The 13,720-nt window shown below is 34.0% G+C and overlaps 1 protein-coding gene across 1 annotated transcript; it reads left to right on the top strand.

Annotated features, from left to right (window-relative positions):
• The first annotated feature begins 8,754 nt into the window (after window positions 1-8,754).
• On the top strand, window positions 8,755-10,539 carry LOC132167459 (NAC domain-containing protein 91-like). Its single transcript, XM_059578446.1, has 6 exons — window positions 8,755-8,914; window positions 9,101-9,384; window positions 9,524-9,811; window positions 9,946-10,137; window positions 10,236-10,379; window positions 10,467-10,539. The coding sequence occupies exons 1-6, from the start codon at window positions 8,755-8,757 to the stop codon at window positions 10,506-10,508; spliced, it is 1,110 nt and encodes a 369-aa protein (XP_059434429.1). The 3' UTR covers window positions 10,509-10,539.
• The last annotated feature ends 3,181 nt before the right edge of the window (window positions 10,540-13,720 follow it).

Genomic DNA, 13,720 nt, shown 5'->3' with positions numbered 1-13,720 from the left:
ATATATATATAGTCTTAAAGGTTAATGCTTTTTAACATAGGAAGTTAAGAATGTGGTGTTAGAAAATTTTATGATAAAATTCTTGATGAATAACTACATGAATTGTTTTCATCTGGTGTTCGTTGTTATATTTGTAATAAGGTTCATTGTTATTTGTTATCATTAAAACACGTATTAGTTTTTAACTTGGACTATGCAATCATGATATTCACTTAGATATTATTCTATATCAAAAAAAAAAAAAAAAGTAGCATTCTTCTCATGCATTACGTGGGTTAATAGATAATTGTCGTGAAAAGAAAATATTAATATCAAATGTCTTAAAAAAAATGGCAACAGAATTTCAATAAAAAAAACACTTGTTACAACTTTTGATAATAAGTACGATATTACATAAAGAAATTGATATCGTACTTATTATCAAAACTCTGGCAAATAGGTTGAAGATTTTACTGACTGATATCATTTCTGATAACTAAAGTGCTTTTATTTCAGGGCGCTTAATATCTGACAATGTTTTGGTGGCCTATAAAACATTACATTCCATGCATACCCGTATGTGGGGGAAGATGGGATATATGGCACTCAAGTTAGAGATGAGTAAAGCTTACAATAAGGTGGAATGGGCTTTCCTTGAAGCAGTTATGAAACGTTTGGGATTTGAGGATCATTGGGTGAGTCTCATCATTAAATGTGTTTCTTCGGTGAGATATTCGATTCTTATTAATGGAATGCCCACAAGGAATATTTGTCCTACTAGATGGATACGACAAAGAGACCATTTATCTCCTTATCTATTCCTTTTATGTGGTGAGGCCTTGAGTTCAAAACTTCTACAAGCAGAAAAGTTAGGCAAGCGGAAAGGGGTCCCCACTTCACCCAAAGGCCCGCGCCTTACCCATTTATTCTTTGCAGATGATAGCCTTTTATTTTGTAGAGCTACTCCCTCAGAATGGCAGCGGTTGTCGGAGATTTTGGAGGTGTATGAGAGAGCCTCGAGACAAATGTTGAACAGGGATAAAACATCAATATTCTTCAATCGAAACACAAGTGAAGAGGTTAAAGAAGTGCTCCTTCAATTAACGGGAGTCCCGACGACCCAAAAGTACGACAAATATCTGGGTCTCCCTGCCTTGGTGGGGAAGTCTAGAATTAGAAAATTCCAGGCTATCAAAGATCGTGTTAGCAAAAGAGTCAATGATTGGAAGACCAAGTTTTTATCACAGGCAGGGAAATAAATCATTTTGAAAGCGGTGGTACAAGCTATCCCCACGTACAGCATGCGTATTTTCTTATTACCAAAATCTTTATGTAATGAGATTATTTCCATTGTGCAAAGATTTTGGTAGGGTCATAAGGAGAATGAGAAGAAAATTCACTGGATGAGTTGGGAGAAGCTAGGACGTTCAAAAATACAAGGAGGTATGGGATTTCGAGACCTCACTTGCTTCAATAAAGCCCTCCTTGCAAAGCAGGGGTGGCGTCTCCTTCAAAACCCGGACAATTTGGTTGCTACCATCCTAAAGGCGAAATATTACCCTCACGACACGATTTTGCATGCGAAAGTGGGTAACAGACCTTCATTGGCGTGGAGGAGTATTATGTTGTCAATCAACTTGCTTGAAGAAGGCTTGATGTGGCGAATAGGGGATGGTAGATCGGCGAATATTTGGGGGGATAGGTGGTTACCAAGACCATCACCCTTTCAAATTCAATCTCCCTGTCAAGGTCTCAACCGAAACTCCAAGGTCAGCATGCTAATTGACCTAGTCTCAAACAGGTGGAATATCCCTATGGTGAGGGAGTTATTTTGCAGAGATGAGGCAGAGCTCATATTGTCTCTTCCTATCAGTCGATACAAGCAAGGTGATAAGTTATATTGGCGGGTAACTAACAATGGGGAGTTTTCGGTTAGAAGTGCATACCACCTAGAGATGGACCGAATGAAAAGGACTAGAGGCGAATGTTCCAAGACTCCTAAAGGTAATAACATATGGAGGTTGATATGGCAACTGAAAGTATCAAATTCCACAAAGTCATTTTTATGGAGGGCCTGCAATAACATTCTTTCTACCAAAGTGAACCTGACCAAGAGACGGGTACTGGACAACGACACATGCATCCTGTGTAACCAAAAACCATAATCCATGGTTCATGCTTTGTGGTCTTGCCCAGCTGCACAGGATGTGTGGGGCTGCTGCATTCCCAGAATCCAAAAAAGGCCAACCAGGGGTAAGGGATTTTGAATCCACTGTCGAAATGCTATTCGAACGTTGCTCCAAGGAGGAAGCTAAGATATGTGCAGTGGTGGCTAGAGGCATTTGGACACGCAGGAACACAGTGGTACATGGGGAGGAGTTTGTCCATCCAACTACTATTGTGAGTAAGGCGATTGAAAGTTTAACTCTTTTTCGATCACTCCAGCCTGAAGGGAAGATGAATGATAGCGGTCTGCAGCAAGTAACGGAAGAGAAGCGGACGCCTCCCCCGTCTAGTAGATTTAAAACCAATTGGGACATTGCGATAGACTCACAACAAAACCGGATGGGGCTCGGAGTAATAATAAGAGACGAAAGGGGCCGGGTCATGGCAGCTTTAAGCAAGACTTTGGTTCTACCCAAGAACTAGTTATTGGCGAAGCAATGGGGGGCATTAGAGGCAGCTTAATTCAGCAGAGACAGTGGGTTCTTTGATATCATTCTCGAAGGGGACTCTAAGCAGGTTGTAGAGGCCATCACTCATACGGGGACGTTATGGTGCAAATTTGGGCACATTGTGGGTGACATTTAGGAAGTATTGAAGCCCTTCAGAAAATGGGATATTAAACATGTAAAAAGGACTGCAAATATGGCTACCCATGGCTTAGCCAAGGCTGCCATAAGGGAGCGGTGAGAGAATATGGTTGGAAAATATCCCTAATTTTATTTTTTAGGTTGTTACCCTAGAGCAAATTGCTCTTTCTGTTTAGAGCTTTCTAACTCTTGATTATTCCACTTTAGTGAATAAAGAGAATCATCATTGTCTTCAAAAAAAAAAAAGTACAATATAAAAATAACATATCATAATATATGATATGATGTGTAGCCTATTAATTACAAAATATAGTTTTTATTTATGTCAAACAAAATAATTGTTCCATTAGATTTTATCATTAGAATGTTAATAGATTTATTTACCAAAAAATTAATGGATGAATTACTAAAGAAATTACAAAAACTTAGGTATATTCTTCCATCAAAATTTTGTTTGGGCTTTTTCCCACATAACCTAACTATATAATATAAAGATATAAATATCAAGGGCTCCACTTAAACAGTTAACTACGTGGCATATAACCTTCAGCCTTCAGCACTGAGAAGTGGATAGGATGGACCCATGATATGAAGGGTGGGGATCTACCCACGCTCCTTTTGAACGTCAGAGCATTCACCAATCCAATTTAGAGAATGGATGATTCTAGAATTCCCCTCGTTTTATGTTTTGAGATTCACGCGCCAGTAGTGGTCCTTGGGCAAATGGTCAAGGTTTTCTTGCTTTTGACCCATGTTTCATCACACTGGCCCCCACCCTTACCGAGGTTTAGTATGCTGCCCATTGACTTGGCGACGAGTGACGCTCGAGTTCCTAGGCCTCGTTTGCCAACAACGGGGGCTGGCACTGTAGCACTGTTTAAGCTACAGTGCCAGTAGCAAAAATTAACTTTTTACTTAAATTTTTTTTTTAATATATTAAAAAAAAAAAAAAAGGAGGAGAAAGATGGGGTGGTTCCAGCCACTCCTTGGCCAAAATGGAGTGGCCGAACCACCCCATTTTGAGGGAGGTGGTGATTTGGTGGTCGGCCACCCCTTAGTAAAAGAATTGGTGCATTTGACCACCCAAAGGAACACGGTGGTTTTAAACCCGCATGGCGATACCCTTATTGTGGCCAAAAGTGATTCAGTCGGCCACCACAGGGGTGGCTAGAACCAACTCATCTTTTTCCTCATTTTTTCTTTTTTCTTTTTTTTTTTTTTAATATTTTGCTTTTAAAAAAAAAATTAAGTAAAAAGTCAATTTTTGCTGCTGGAACAGTGCCGTTCCAGCTACAGTGCCGGCCCTAGCTGTTGGCAAACGAGGCCCTAGTGTTTTCGCCCTTTGATTTTTATAATATGGAAATTATTAAATTAGTCATTATAGTTCAGGTTATTGTCAAATTAATCTTCATAGTTTTGATTTAGGAGCGGGTTCCTTTTTTTTTTTTTTTTTTAATAGATAAAAAATTTCACAAAGAACCCATGAAAATCAAAAATAAACTTAGTACTTTATTCCATAATAATATTTCATTCGTTTTAATTATATATTTTTATCTTTTTTAAAGATGTTTCATTATTAAAAGTGAACACTTAGCAGTGCTCGATGTCTTCTTTATAGGCTTCATTGGTCTCTGTTTCTGGCGGGTTGCTTTAAATTTAGTTTGTAGATCTAGATTTAGATCCAGATCTAGTCTCTTCAACTTTAAATCTAATCATTTTTTTCGGCAAAAGCATATCTTCCAAAGGGATATCTACAATTCTATGTTTCTCCACTGCTTGCGAGGGTTTTTGTTTTTGTTTTTTGTTGTTGTTTGTTTGTTGTTGCTGTTGTTTTTATTTTATGATCCTAACTGTTTGGCTGAGGACGTGAATAATGTTTCTAGCTTTCGGGTCGAGAGAGGAATGGTTTGGGTGTGAGTTTTTTGCTCATACCTAGGAAATAGCTTCATGTGCTCTCGTAAGGAGTCTGTATTAGCAAATTTGTTCTATAATCAGAAGATCGGACTGAGATAGCAGATGTTTGACGTCATAGATTGGTTTTTCATTTTAAGATCTGTTATGTTTTAGATTTTTTGATGTTTAATCTTTTAACTTCAGTTATGATCTTACAGAACTGTATGTTTTGTGATTATAAGAGCTTTTATGCTCTTGACCACTATTAATGAAATTAAATTGATTTTCCCTTAAAAAAAAACTTCCCATCTTGTCATTTTTAAGAATATATGTTGATTAAAATGCTCTATTATTAAAAAAAAAAACTAGAAAAAAGTAGCTGGATTTTATATTTCCATCAAAACTTATGAAGTGGGCAGGATGGAGGATTCTAGAACCCAAGTTTTTTTCTTTTTATTTTTTTATATTTTTTTTATAAGTAGCAAGTACATCATGAATCCATGTTAGATAATGGAAAATTCTAGAATCCAAGTTTTTTATTTTTTATTTTTATAATAGATCATGAATCCAAGCTAGATAATGGAGAATTCTAGAATCCTCTGGGTCTTTCCAGCTTGACACTGTAGCTAGTAATGGTCAAAGAGGCTTCCTTCCCTCCTAAGTTTTATGACAGTGGTGGCCCCAGAGTTTCCATGGTTGAGTACTATTATGTTGTCCGTTGACTTGCGACAACCGGTCCACAATATTTTTTAAGTTTAATAAATTTCAAGAAATTCAAAATATTAAAATCACATTAAACCACTTATGTAAATAAAGTAACATTTTGGCTTTGTTTCTTTCGACCCAAAATATTTTTAGGAAAATTATTTTATAGGAAAATGTTTTTATCATAAAACATTTTATCGGGAAAAGTATAAATATTTTTTTCTATTTTTATTTAATCATATTAACCTATAAAATGTAATTTTCATTCACAATTGAAAATTACCCACTGCGACTCACTCGAGACCTGCTTGGACCCCACCTAGACCTTATCAGGACCCGTCGGGATCAGCTTGAGACCTTGGCAAGACCCACCCAAGACTCGACAAGGACATTTTTGTAATTTAGTGTTTAATATGATTTTGCGTACACACCAAATACCGGAAAATATTTTCCGATGTCGGGGACCCAATCGGGACCCGCCTGATTTTCCTTACATGCCAAATATCGGAAAATATTTTCTAAGAAATCATTTTCAAGGAAAATGTTTTTCGCCAAGAATATTTTTCGACGAGTCCCGACGGGGTCTTGGGCGGGTCTAGTCGGGTCTCAGTCAAGTCCCGAACGAGTCCTGAGCGGGTCCTTGGCAAGTCCCAGGCGAGGTTCCGAGCAGGTACTGGTAAAGTCTCGGGCAGGTCCAGTAAGGTCCTTACGGGTCCAAGATGGGTTTGGTTGGATCCCAGGTAGGTCCCAATCAAGTCCTAGGCAAGTTCTAGCAGGGTCCCGGGTGGGTCTGATCAGGTTTCGGGCGAGTCTCGGTCAAGTCCCAGGTGGGTCTCGGTCAAGTCCCGAGCAAGTCCCGATCAAGTTCCTGGCGGGTCCCAACGGGGTCTTAGGCGAGTCTTAGTAAGATCCGTCGATTTGAGAATGAGATGCCTAAAAATTAAATAAGAATTTTTTGTCAAAGGAAAAGTATTTTCCGTTAACTATTATTTTACGTCGCACCAAACACCAAAAAATACGAAAAACATTTTCCGTAAATAACTTCGTGGCGAAGCAAACAGAACCTTTTCTATATAACTTTGAATATTGTGTTTAGTTAGCAAAAATCATGCTCTCTTATAGCCTTATATATCAAGCAAATGTTTCAATTTAGGACCCACAAATAATATCATTGTTAACTTTAAACAATATTTTTGTAGTTCATTCAATAAAATTCAAGTTATGCAATTATGTATAAATATATAAATAATATTATTTAGTAGATTATTATACTACTGAATTCAAATGATGTATTAATATTTGAATTAACAAGAATGAATATATATATATATATATATATATATATATATATATATATATATATATATTCCGCTAGAATGATTTATTTGTATACTGACTTTATTTTAGATTGAGTAATGACCATTTAAAGCCATTTATACCTTTCTATTTTATAGCAGCTTGATGTTATATGTTTCAAATGATTAACATTTTACTTTTAAGTGTTTTAACATAAAAAGATTACTTAAAACACCTATTACTCAATCACTATAAAATGAGTTTCGTGAGTATTATTATTATTATTGCTATTAGTTAAGTTTTTTCTTTTTGTTTTAAGTTGTAGAATAGGTGATTTTTACTGAAAAGGACAGAGCAAGAGATTTGTTGGAAAATTAGCTGCACTGTGAAAAAAAAAAAAAAAAAAAAAAAAAGAATACAAGGGAAAAAAAAATAAAGGTGATTCATAACATGTGTTTTGATACCATGTTGAGAATAGTTGTATATTGAATTTATATAGAATAATGCGTTTAAATGACGATATATATAGGCAAATAATAGTAACCTAGTAAATTAAGAAAAATGTAAACTTAATAGACCTGAAATACTTAAAAAAAAATAAATAACTCTTAACCTAATATTCTTAGCGTGAGGAGTTTTTTTTTTTTTTTTTGACATGTCCACACAAGGGAAAGGGAGGAGGGATTCGAACTAATGACCTCCGCTTAATTAAGCGTGATCCACAGTCGATTGAACTACCCATTAAGGACCAGAAGAATCTCTTTTTCATTGCATTCTACCGCAAGTAGTGTAAAAAGTAATATTTATTTTTAGCTTTGAAAGTAATTGATAGTGGTGTAACTTTAATCTATCCAAAACTTGGACTTGGAGGTCATGTTTTAGATGAAGGTTTTTTTTTTTTTTTTTTTTTTTTTGTGAGTAGTTTTAGATGAAGTTCTCCTCTTTGCCAAGATTCTTCCTAATTCCACGCGTTTTCGCAAATGACGTCACAATACTTGCCGCATTGGCATGAGATAATTAATTAGACTTCAATTTTTGTTTTGGATTGCACTAATCTTTCAATTTCAAATTAAATTTATAATTAGTATTTAAATTTGGTATATTTAATGAGGAATGTTAGAGATCATTTTTTTTTTTTTTTATCCTCCTAAAGTTGATGTTCAATTTCAAATTAAATTGTTCCCAAGAGGTAGTTCAATCAGCTCTGGGACCACGCTTAATGAAGCAGATGTCACTAGTTCGAATTCCCTTCCTCCCTCGAACATGTCATGTCAAAATTTCAAATTAAATTTATAATTAGTATTTAAATTTGGTATATTTAATGAGTAATATTATAAATGATATTTTTATCTTTTTTTAATCCTTCTAAAGCTGATGTTCAATTTCAAATTAAATTGTCTCTAAGAGGTAGCTCAATCAACTGGAACCACGCTTAATGAAGCGGATGTCACTAGTTCGAATTCCCTTCCTCCCTCAAACATGCCATGTCAAAATTTCAAATTAAATCTATAATTAGTATTTAAATTTGGTATATTTAATGAGTAATGTTAGAGACTATCTTTTAATCTTATTTTTATCGTCCTAAAACTGATGACTTTTAAAATTACAATTAAATTTTAGATGAATCATACTTGAATTTTGATTTAATGGTGATTTTGGAAGCCACATCAACTTTAAGATGATAAAAAAATTGTCCCTACCATTACTCATAATTTTTTTTTTGAAAAAGCATTTCTCATATTTAATAGTGTATATGAATTCATTGTTAAAAAAAAAATAATAATAATAGTAATAATTTATTTATTTTTGGTTGTGTTAGGGCTTTTATTGGTTTGCCCTCCCCTTTATTTATTTGTTGATTGATGAAATCTTTCCTTATTCCCTCTAAATTATAAGGAATAAAAAAAAGGAAAAAAAAGAAAAAAAGAAAAAAGAATCGTGAGCCTCACATGCAAAATTCTCCGGGAAGTTAGTAGGACCCACCTTTTATCTTCTATATAGATATCAGGTTTGTTCACTCTCAGTCTTCCACTCCTCTCTTTCTGACGAAATTCATTCTCTGAGTTTGATGGCCAAGTGTCATTCGAATCTGCCACGGGGGATACGGTTCAGTCCGACGGACGAGGAACTCATCGACTACTTGAGGCCAAAGATCACTGGGAATGATGAGAAATTTGACTTTATTACCGAACTTCATTTCTTCAAATGGGAGCCCTGGGATTTGCCAGGTGATCACCCCCTTCTGCTTAACATGAGTCTATGACGATTTGATTTTCTTATTTCAGACCGTGAATTTTTCTGGGCTTTAATTGATTTCCTCATTATTATGTAAATTATGTAATGTACTCATGATGTAATTTCTCACTTGGGCTGTCAAATTTTTGTTGTGCTCAGTCTTGCTTGTTTAAGTGTAGATTTATCCGGCATACGGACAAAAGATCTAGAGTGGTGCTTCTTCTCGCCACAGGACCGGAAGCACTCGAATGGGAATCGATTGAACAGAGCAACCAGAGCTGGGTACTGGAAAGTGACTGGTAAGGATCAAGAAATCTGGTCTGGAGAGAGGTTGATTGGAATAAAAAAGATACTGGTTTTCTATGCGGGGCGCACTCCAAATGGGAAAAAAACTGAGTGGGTAATGCATGAGTACCACGCAATCATGAAGGGGCTTGATGGCACCGATCCCGATGGCGATCAGGTGGGATTTCAATTTCGTCTTTTTTTTTAATTATTGGCTTCACATTTCCTCTTGATCATGTAAAGGGTCATCTTTGAAGAGGATTTACTCTGTTGGTGATGCTAAGTTCTCATCTTGTTGATTAACTTAATTTATGCAGAAAATCTTTGTTCTGTGTCGTTTATTCAAGAGAACTAACAATGGTGGCAATGGTCGAAAGCGAAAGCACTCTACCGAAGCTGGACCTGCCAAGTCTAAACGAAGGGCGGCTTCAGAATCTTCAGCACTGGAAGTGCAAGCTGAAGATCATCCAACAACTAACGAATCTCCTCATTCTGAAAATTCTGATGTGATGACATATGACACTATAGCAAGTGTTGAGTGTGGTGACACCAATTCTGCTGCAGAGAATCCAGTGGTAGAAATGGCACAAGTGATAGCTGATGAGGTGAGAAAGGAATGGGTTTCAGCTTAAAACACTAGTTACTTTTTTTTTTTTTTTTTTTTTTTTTGTAGAAATTAGAAGTGCTGCAGTAAATTAATTTTAGTACTAATCTTTTTCGTTCATGTTTCTTCCATCAGGTTGATCTGCAACCGGAGAGCAGCCTTTGGACCCCCTTAACTTCACTCTCCGATACAGCTGCCAAATCTTCTCCTGAAGAAGCAGAGACTGAACAAACCCAGGTAACAATTGACAGTACTAGAGCACCTGTTGAGTGTGTTGACAACAATTTTAATGCTTCCGCTGCACAGAATCAAGTGACAGATACTGAGGTGATGAGAAAGGAATTGAGTGTCAGCTTAACGCTTAAAACAGTTGTTAAATTAATTAAATAATTACTAATCTTGTTCATTCATGTTTCTTTTATCAGTTTGATCAGCAACTGCAGGAAGAACTGAAAATGCTCTCTGACCTGCTGGAAATCCCACTAGATTGGAACCACAATACACCTGCCGTTCAATCATATGACAACAATTTTGATGCTTACTCTGCAGAGCATCATATGACAGATGAGGTGAGAAAGGAGTACTTGAGTTTCAGCTTAAATCAGTTGTTAAATTAATTAAATGCTAATCTTGTTCATTCATGTTTCTTTTATCAGGAAGCGCTAAATATGTTGTTAGACCTGGATTGCAACCCTTGACTCCCCAATACACCTAGCGTTTCAGTATTAGGAGAGGAAGCTTTTACTGTTTGGTAGTTATGTTTTTTTTTTTTCTTAAATCGGCGAGTTGTTGATATTAATTTGTTATATATATAGTTTTTTTTAAAAAAACTTTTTATATATAACAAGTTAATATCAATAACTTGCCGATTTAAGAAAAAGAAAAACACAACTACCAAACAATTACAAGCTTGGTATGATGGACATTAACCTGCCAAGTAGCAGCAGCAGGCAGAGGATAAATCTTGAACAAGCAGTATGGTAGATTAATATTATGTTTTTTTTTTTTTTTAAGTATTTAAACTAGTTATATATTTTTGTTTTTAATGGGAGTGTGAAGTTTGTTTGTTTTTGTTTTTTTTTTTTGTGTTTTTTAAGAAAGCTTGTATCTTTGAAGCATTTCATTTGTATTAATGTTGTGGTACTTTCACCTAGTCCTGCCGTTTGTCTCTTTGTTTTGTCTGAAGTTTGTTATTATTATTATTATAAGAAAATAGAGTAATGCCAGAAGGAGGATTAGACTTTTTTTTATATCATTTCAAATATGATGTGTCTTTTAAAATTATCACTAAATTTAAATTATTATTATTGAATTTTAATATATTAATGATTTTTAAAATTATGTTATATTTGAGAGGACATAAGGAGAACTACTGTTCTCCTTTTAGCATTACTCATAGAAATGGGTTACCGTATCCAACTATGAGATGGTTACAGATTGTTGGATGGTCCATGTGCATTGTCCGACATTGTATCTATCGTGGAAACTGTATGTTTTTAGATGGGGTGTGTGATAGGAGTGTACATGCAGTCGGATATTAACCGCATGCATCCGTTATCCACAACTATCCGCATATGCAAATGTAAATAACGGTTTTAGGATAACAACATCCACATACCTTTTATATATAATATATTTTTTATATATTATATTAAATACCAAAACGATGTCGTTTTGGATTAGGTATATATTAGGTTTATATCGTTTTGGATTAAGTATATATTATGTTTTTTTTTTTCTTTTCATAGTTCACTCATTCACTTAGGCAAAAAGACAAAAGTAATATGAAATCAATATATTTTCAAAATATTAGGGCTTAAAAAAATCAAAACAAGTCCAAAATACTAAAAATCGACACAAACTATTTTCAAATTGCTTAAAATAAGTTGTAATAGAGACCCAAAGAAGACTCAAAAGAATAAAATAGGCTCATAACTTAAAATGCGGATAGCAAATAATAATCGCATTTAATAACCGCACGAATGCGGTTAATAAAAGACATAATGCGGATGTGGATATCTAAAAGTGATATCCACATTTTATGAATGCGGATTTACAGATATTACAAATAATTACATCTACATGTACACCCCTAATTAGACAGCAAGAACTTGCAAATATATATATAGTCTTAAAGGTTAATGCTTTTTAACATAGGAAGTTAAGAATGTGGTGTTAGAAAATTTTATGATAAAATTCTTGATGAATAACTACTTGAATTGTTTTCATCTGGTGTTCGTTGTTATATTTGTAATAAGGTTCATTGTTATTTGTTATCATTAAAACACGTATTAGTTTTTAACTTGGACTATGCAATTATGATATTCACTTAGATATTATTCTATATCAAAAAAAAAAAAAAAAAAATAGCATTCTTCTCAATTCTCATGCGTTACATAGGTTAATTGATAATTGTCGTGAAAATAAAGTATTAATATCAAATGTCTTAAAAAAAATGGCAATAGAATTTCAATAAAAAAAAAAAAACACTTGTTACAACTTTTGATAATAAGTACGATATAAAAAAAACATACCATAATATATGATATGATGTGCAGTCTATTAATTACAAAATATAGTTATTATTTATGTCAAATAAAATAATTGTTCGATTAGATTTTATCATTAGAATGTTAATAGATTTACTTACCAAAAAATTAATGGATGAATTACTAAAGAAATTACAAAAACTTAGGTATATTCTTCCATCAAAATTTTGTTTGGGCTTTTTCCCACATAACCTAACTATATAATATAAGTATATAAATATCAAGGGCCACACTTAAACGGTTAACTACGTGGCATATAAGCTTCAGCCTGCAGCACTGAGAAGTGAGAAGTGGATAGGATGGACCCATGATATGAAGGGTGGGGATCTACCCACGTTCCTTTTGAACGTCAGAGCATTCGCCAATCCAATTTAGAGAATGGATGATTCTAGAATTCCCCTCGTTTTATGTTTTGAGCTTCCCGCGCCAGTAGTGGTCCTTGGGCAAATGGTCAAGGTTTACGTGCTTTTGACCAATGTTTCATCACACTGGCCCCCACCCTTCCCAAGGTTTCCTAATGGCTTTGTTTGACAAAGACTCAAAGAGTTATCGAACCTAATCTAAAAATAAAAAATTTCTCCTCAAAATTAACTTTAATATTTTTATTTTTTACATTACATCAATTAATTTTTATTATTATTCAAATAAAAAAATTACTACAAAACAAATTTTTTTTATTTTTTTATACAAAATATTCTACTTTTTTCTTTCATATCAATCAAATCTACTACAATACCGTTTCACTTCATTTTTCCATTTTATTGCCAAAACAGCCAATTTTCGCCATTTGATTTTCATAATTTGGAAATTATAAAATTAGTCGTGATAGTTCAGGTTATTGTCAAATTAATCTTCATAGTTTTGGTTAAGGAGAGGTTTTTTTTTTTTTTTTTTTTTTTTAATAGATAAAAAATTTCACAAAGAACCCGAGAAAATAAAAAATAATCTTAGTACTTTATTCCATAATAATATTTCATTCGTTTTAATTATATATTTTTATCTTTTTTTAAAGATGTTTCACTATTAAAAGTGAACACTTTTTCTTTCTTTTTTTCCCATCTAGTCACTAAGAATATATATTGATTAAAATGCTCTATTATTGAAAAAAAATAACTAGAAAAAGTAGCTGGATTTTATATTTCCATCAAAACCTAGTGAAGTGGGTAGGATGGGGGATTCTAGAACCCAAGTTTTTTTCTTTATATTTTTTTATATTTTTTTTTATAAGTAGTAAGTACATCATGGCCCCATTTGCCAACAGTGCCAACAGCGCTGGAACGGTACTGTTTCAGCTACAGTGTTATCCTTTAAAAAATAGTATTTTTTTTTCTTAAAAATAAAAAATAAAAAATATTAAAAAA

This window comes from Corylus avellana, chromosome ca1 (assembly GCF_901000735.1).
Source record: "Corylus avellana chromosome ca1, CavTom2PMs-1.0".
Lineage (NCBI taxonomy): Eukaryota > Viridiplantae > Streptophyta > Magnoliopsida > Fagales > Betulaceae > Corylus > Corylus avellana.
This window is presented reverse-complemented; position numbering and strand designations above follow the sequence as displayed.

Excerpts from the sequence above, each read along its gene's own strand:
- LOC132167459 (XM_059578446.1), top strand. The coding sequence starts at position 8,755 with ATGGCCAAGTGTCATTCGAATCTGCCACGGGGGATACGGTTCAGTCCG. Across the intron at positions 9,812-9,945 it reads CACAAGTGATAGCTGATGAG|GTTGATCTGCAACCGGAGAG; the intron begins GTGAGAAAGGAA and ends TTCTTCCATCAG. Across the intron at positions 10,138-10,235 it reads ATCAAGTGACAGATACTGAG|TTTGATCAGCAACTGCAGGA; the intron begins GTGATGAGAAAG and ends TTCTTTTATCAG.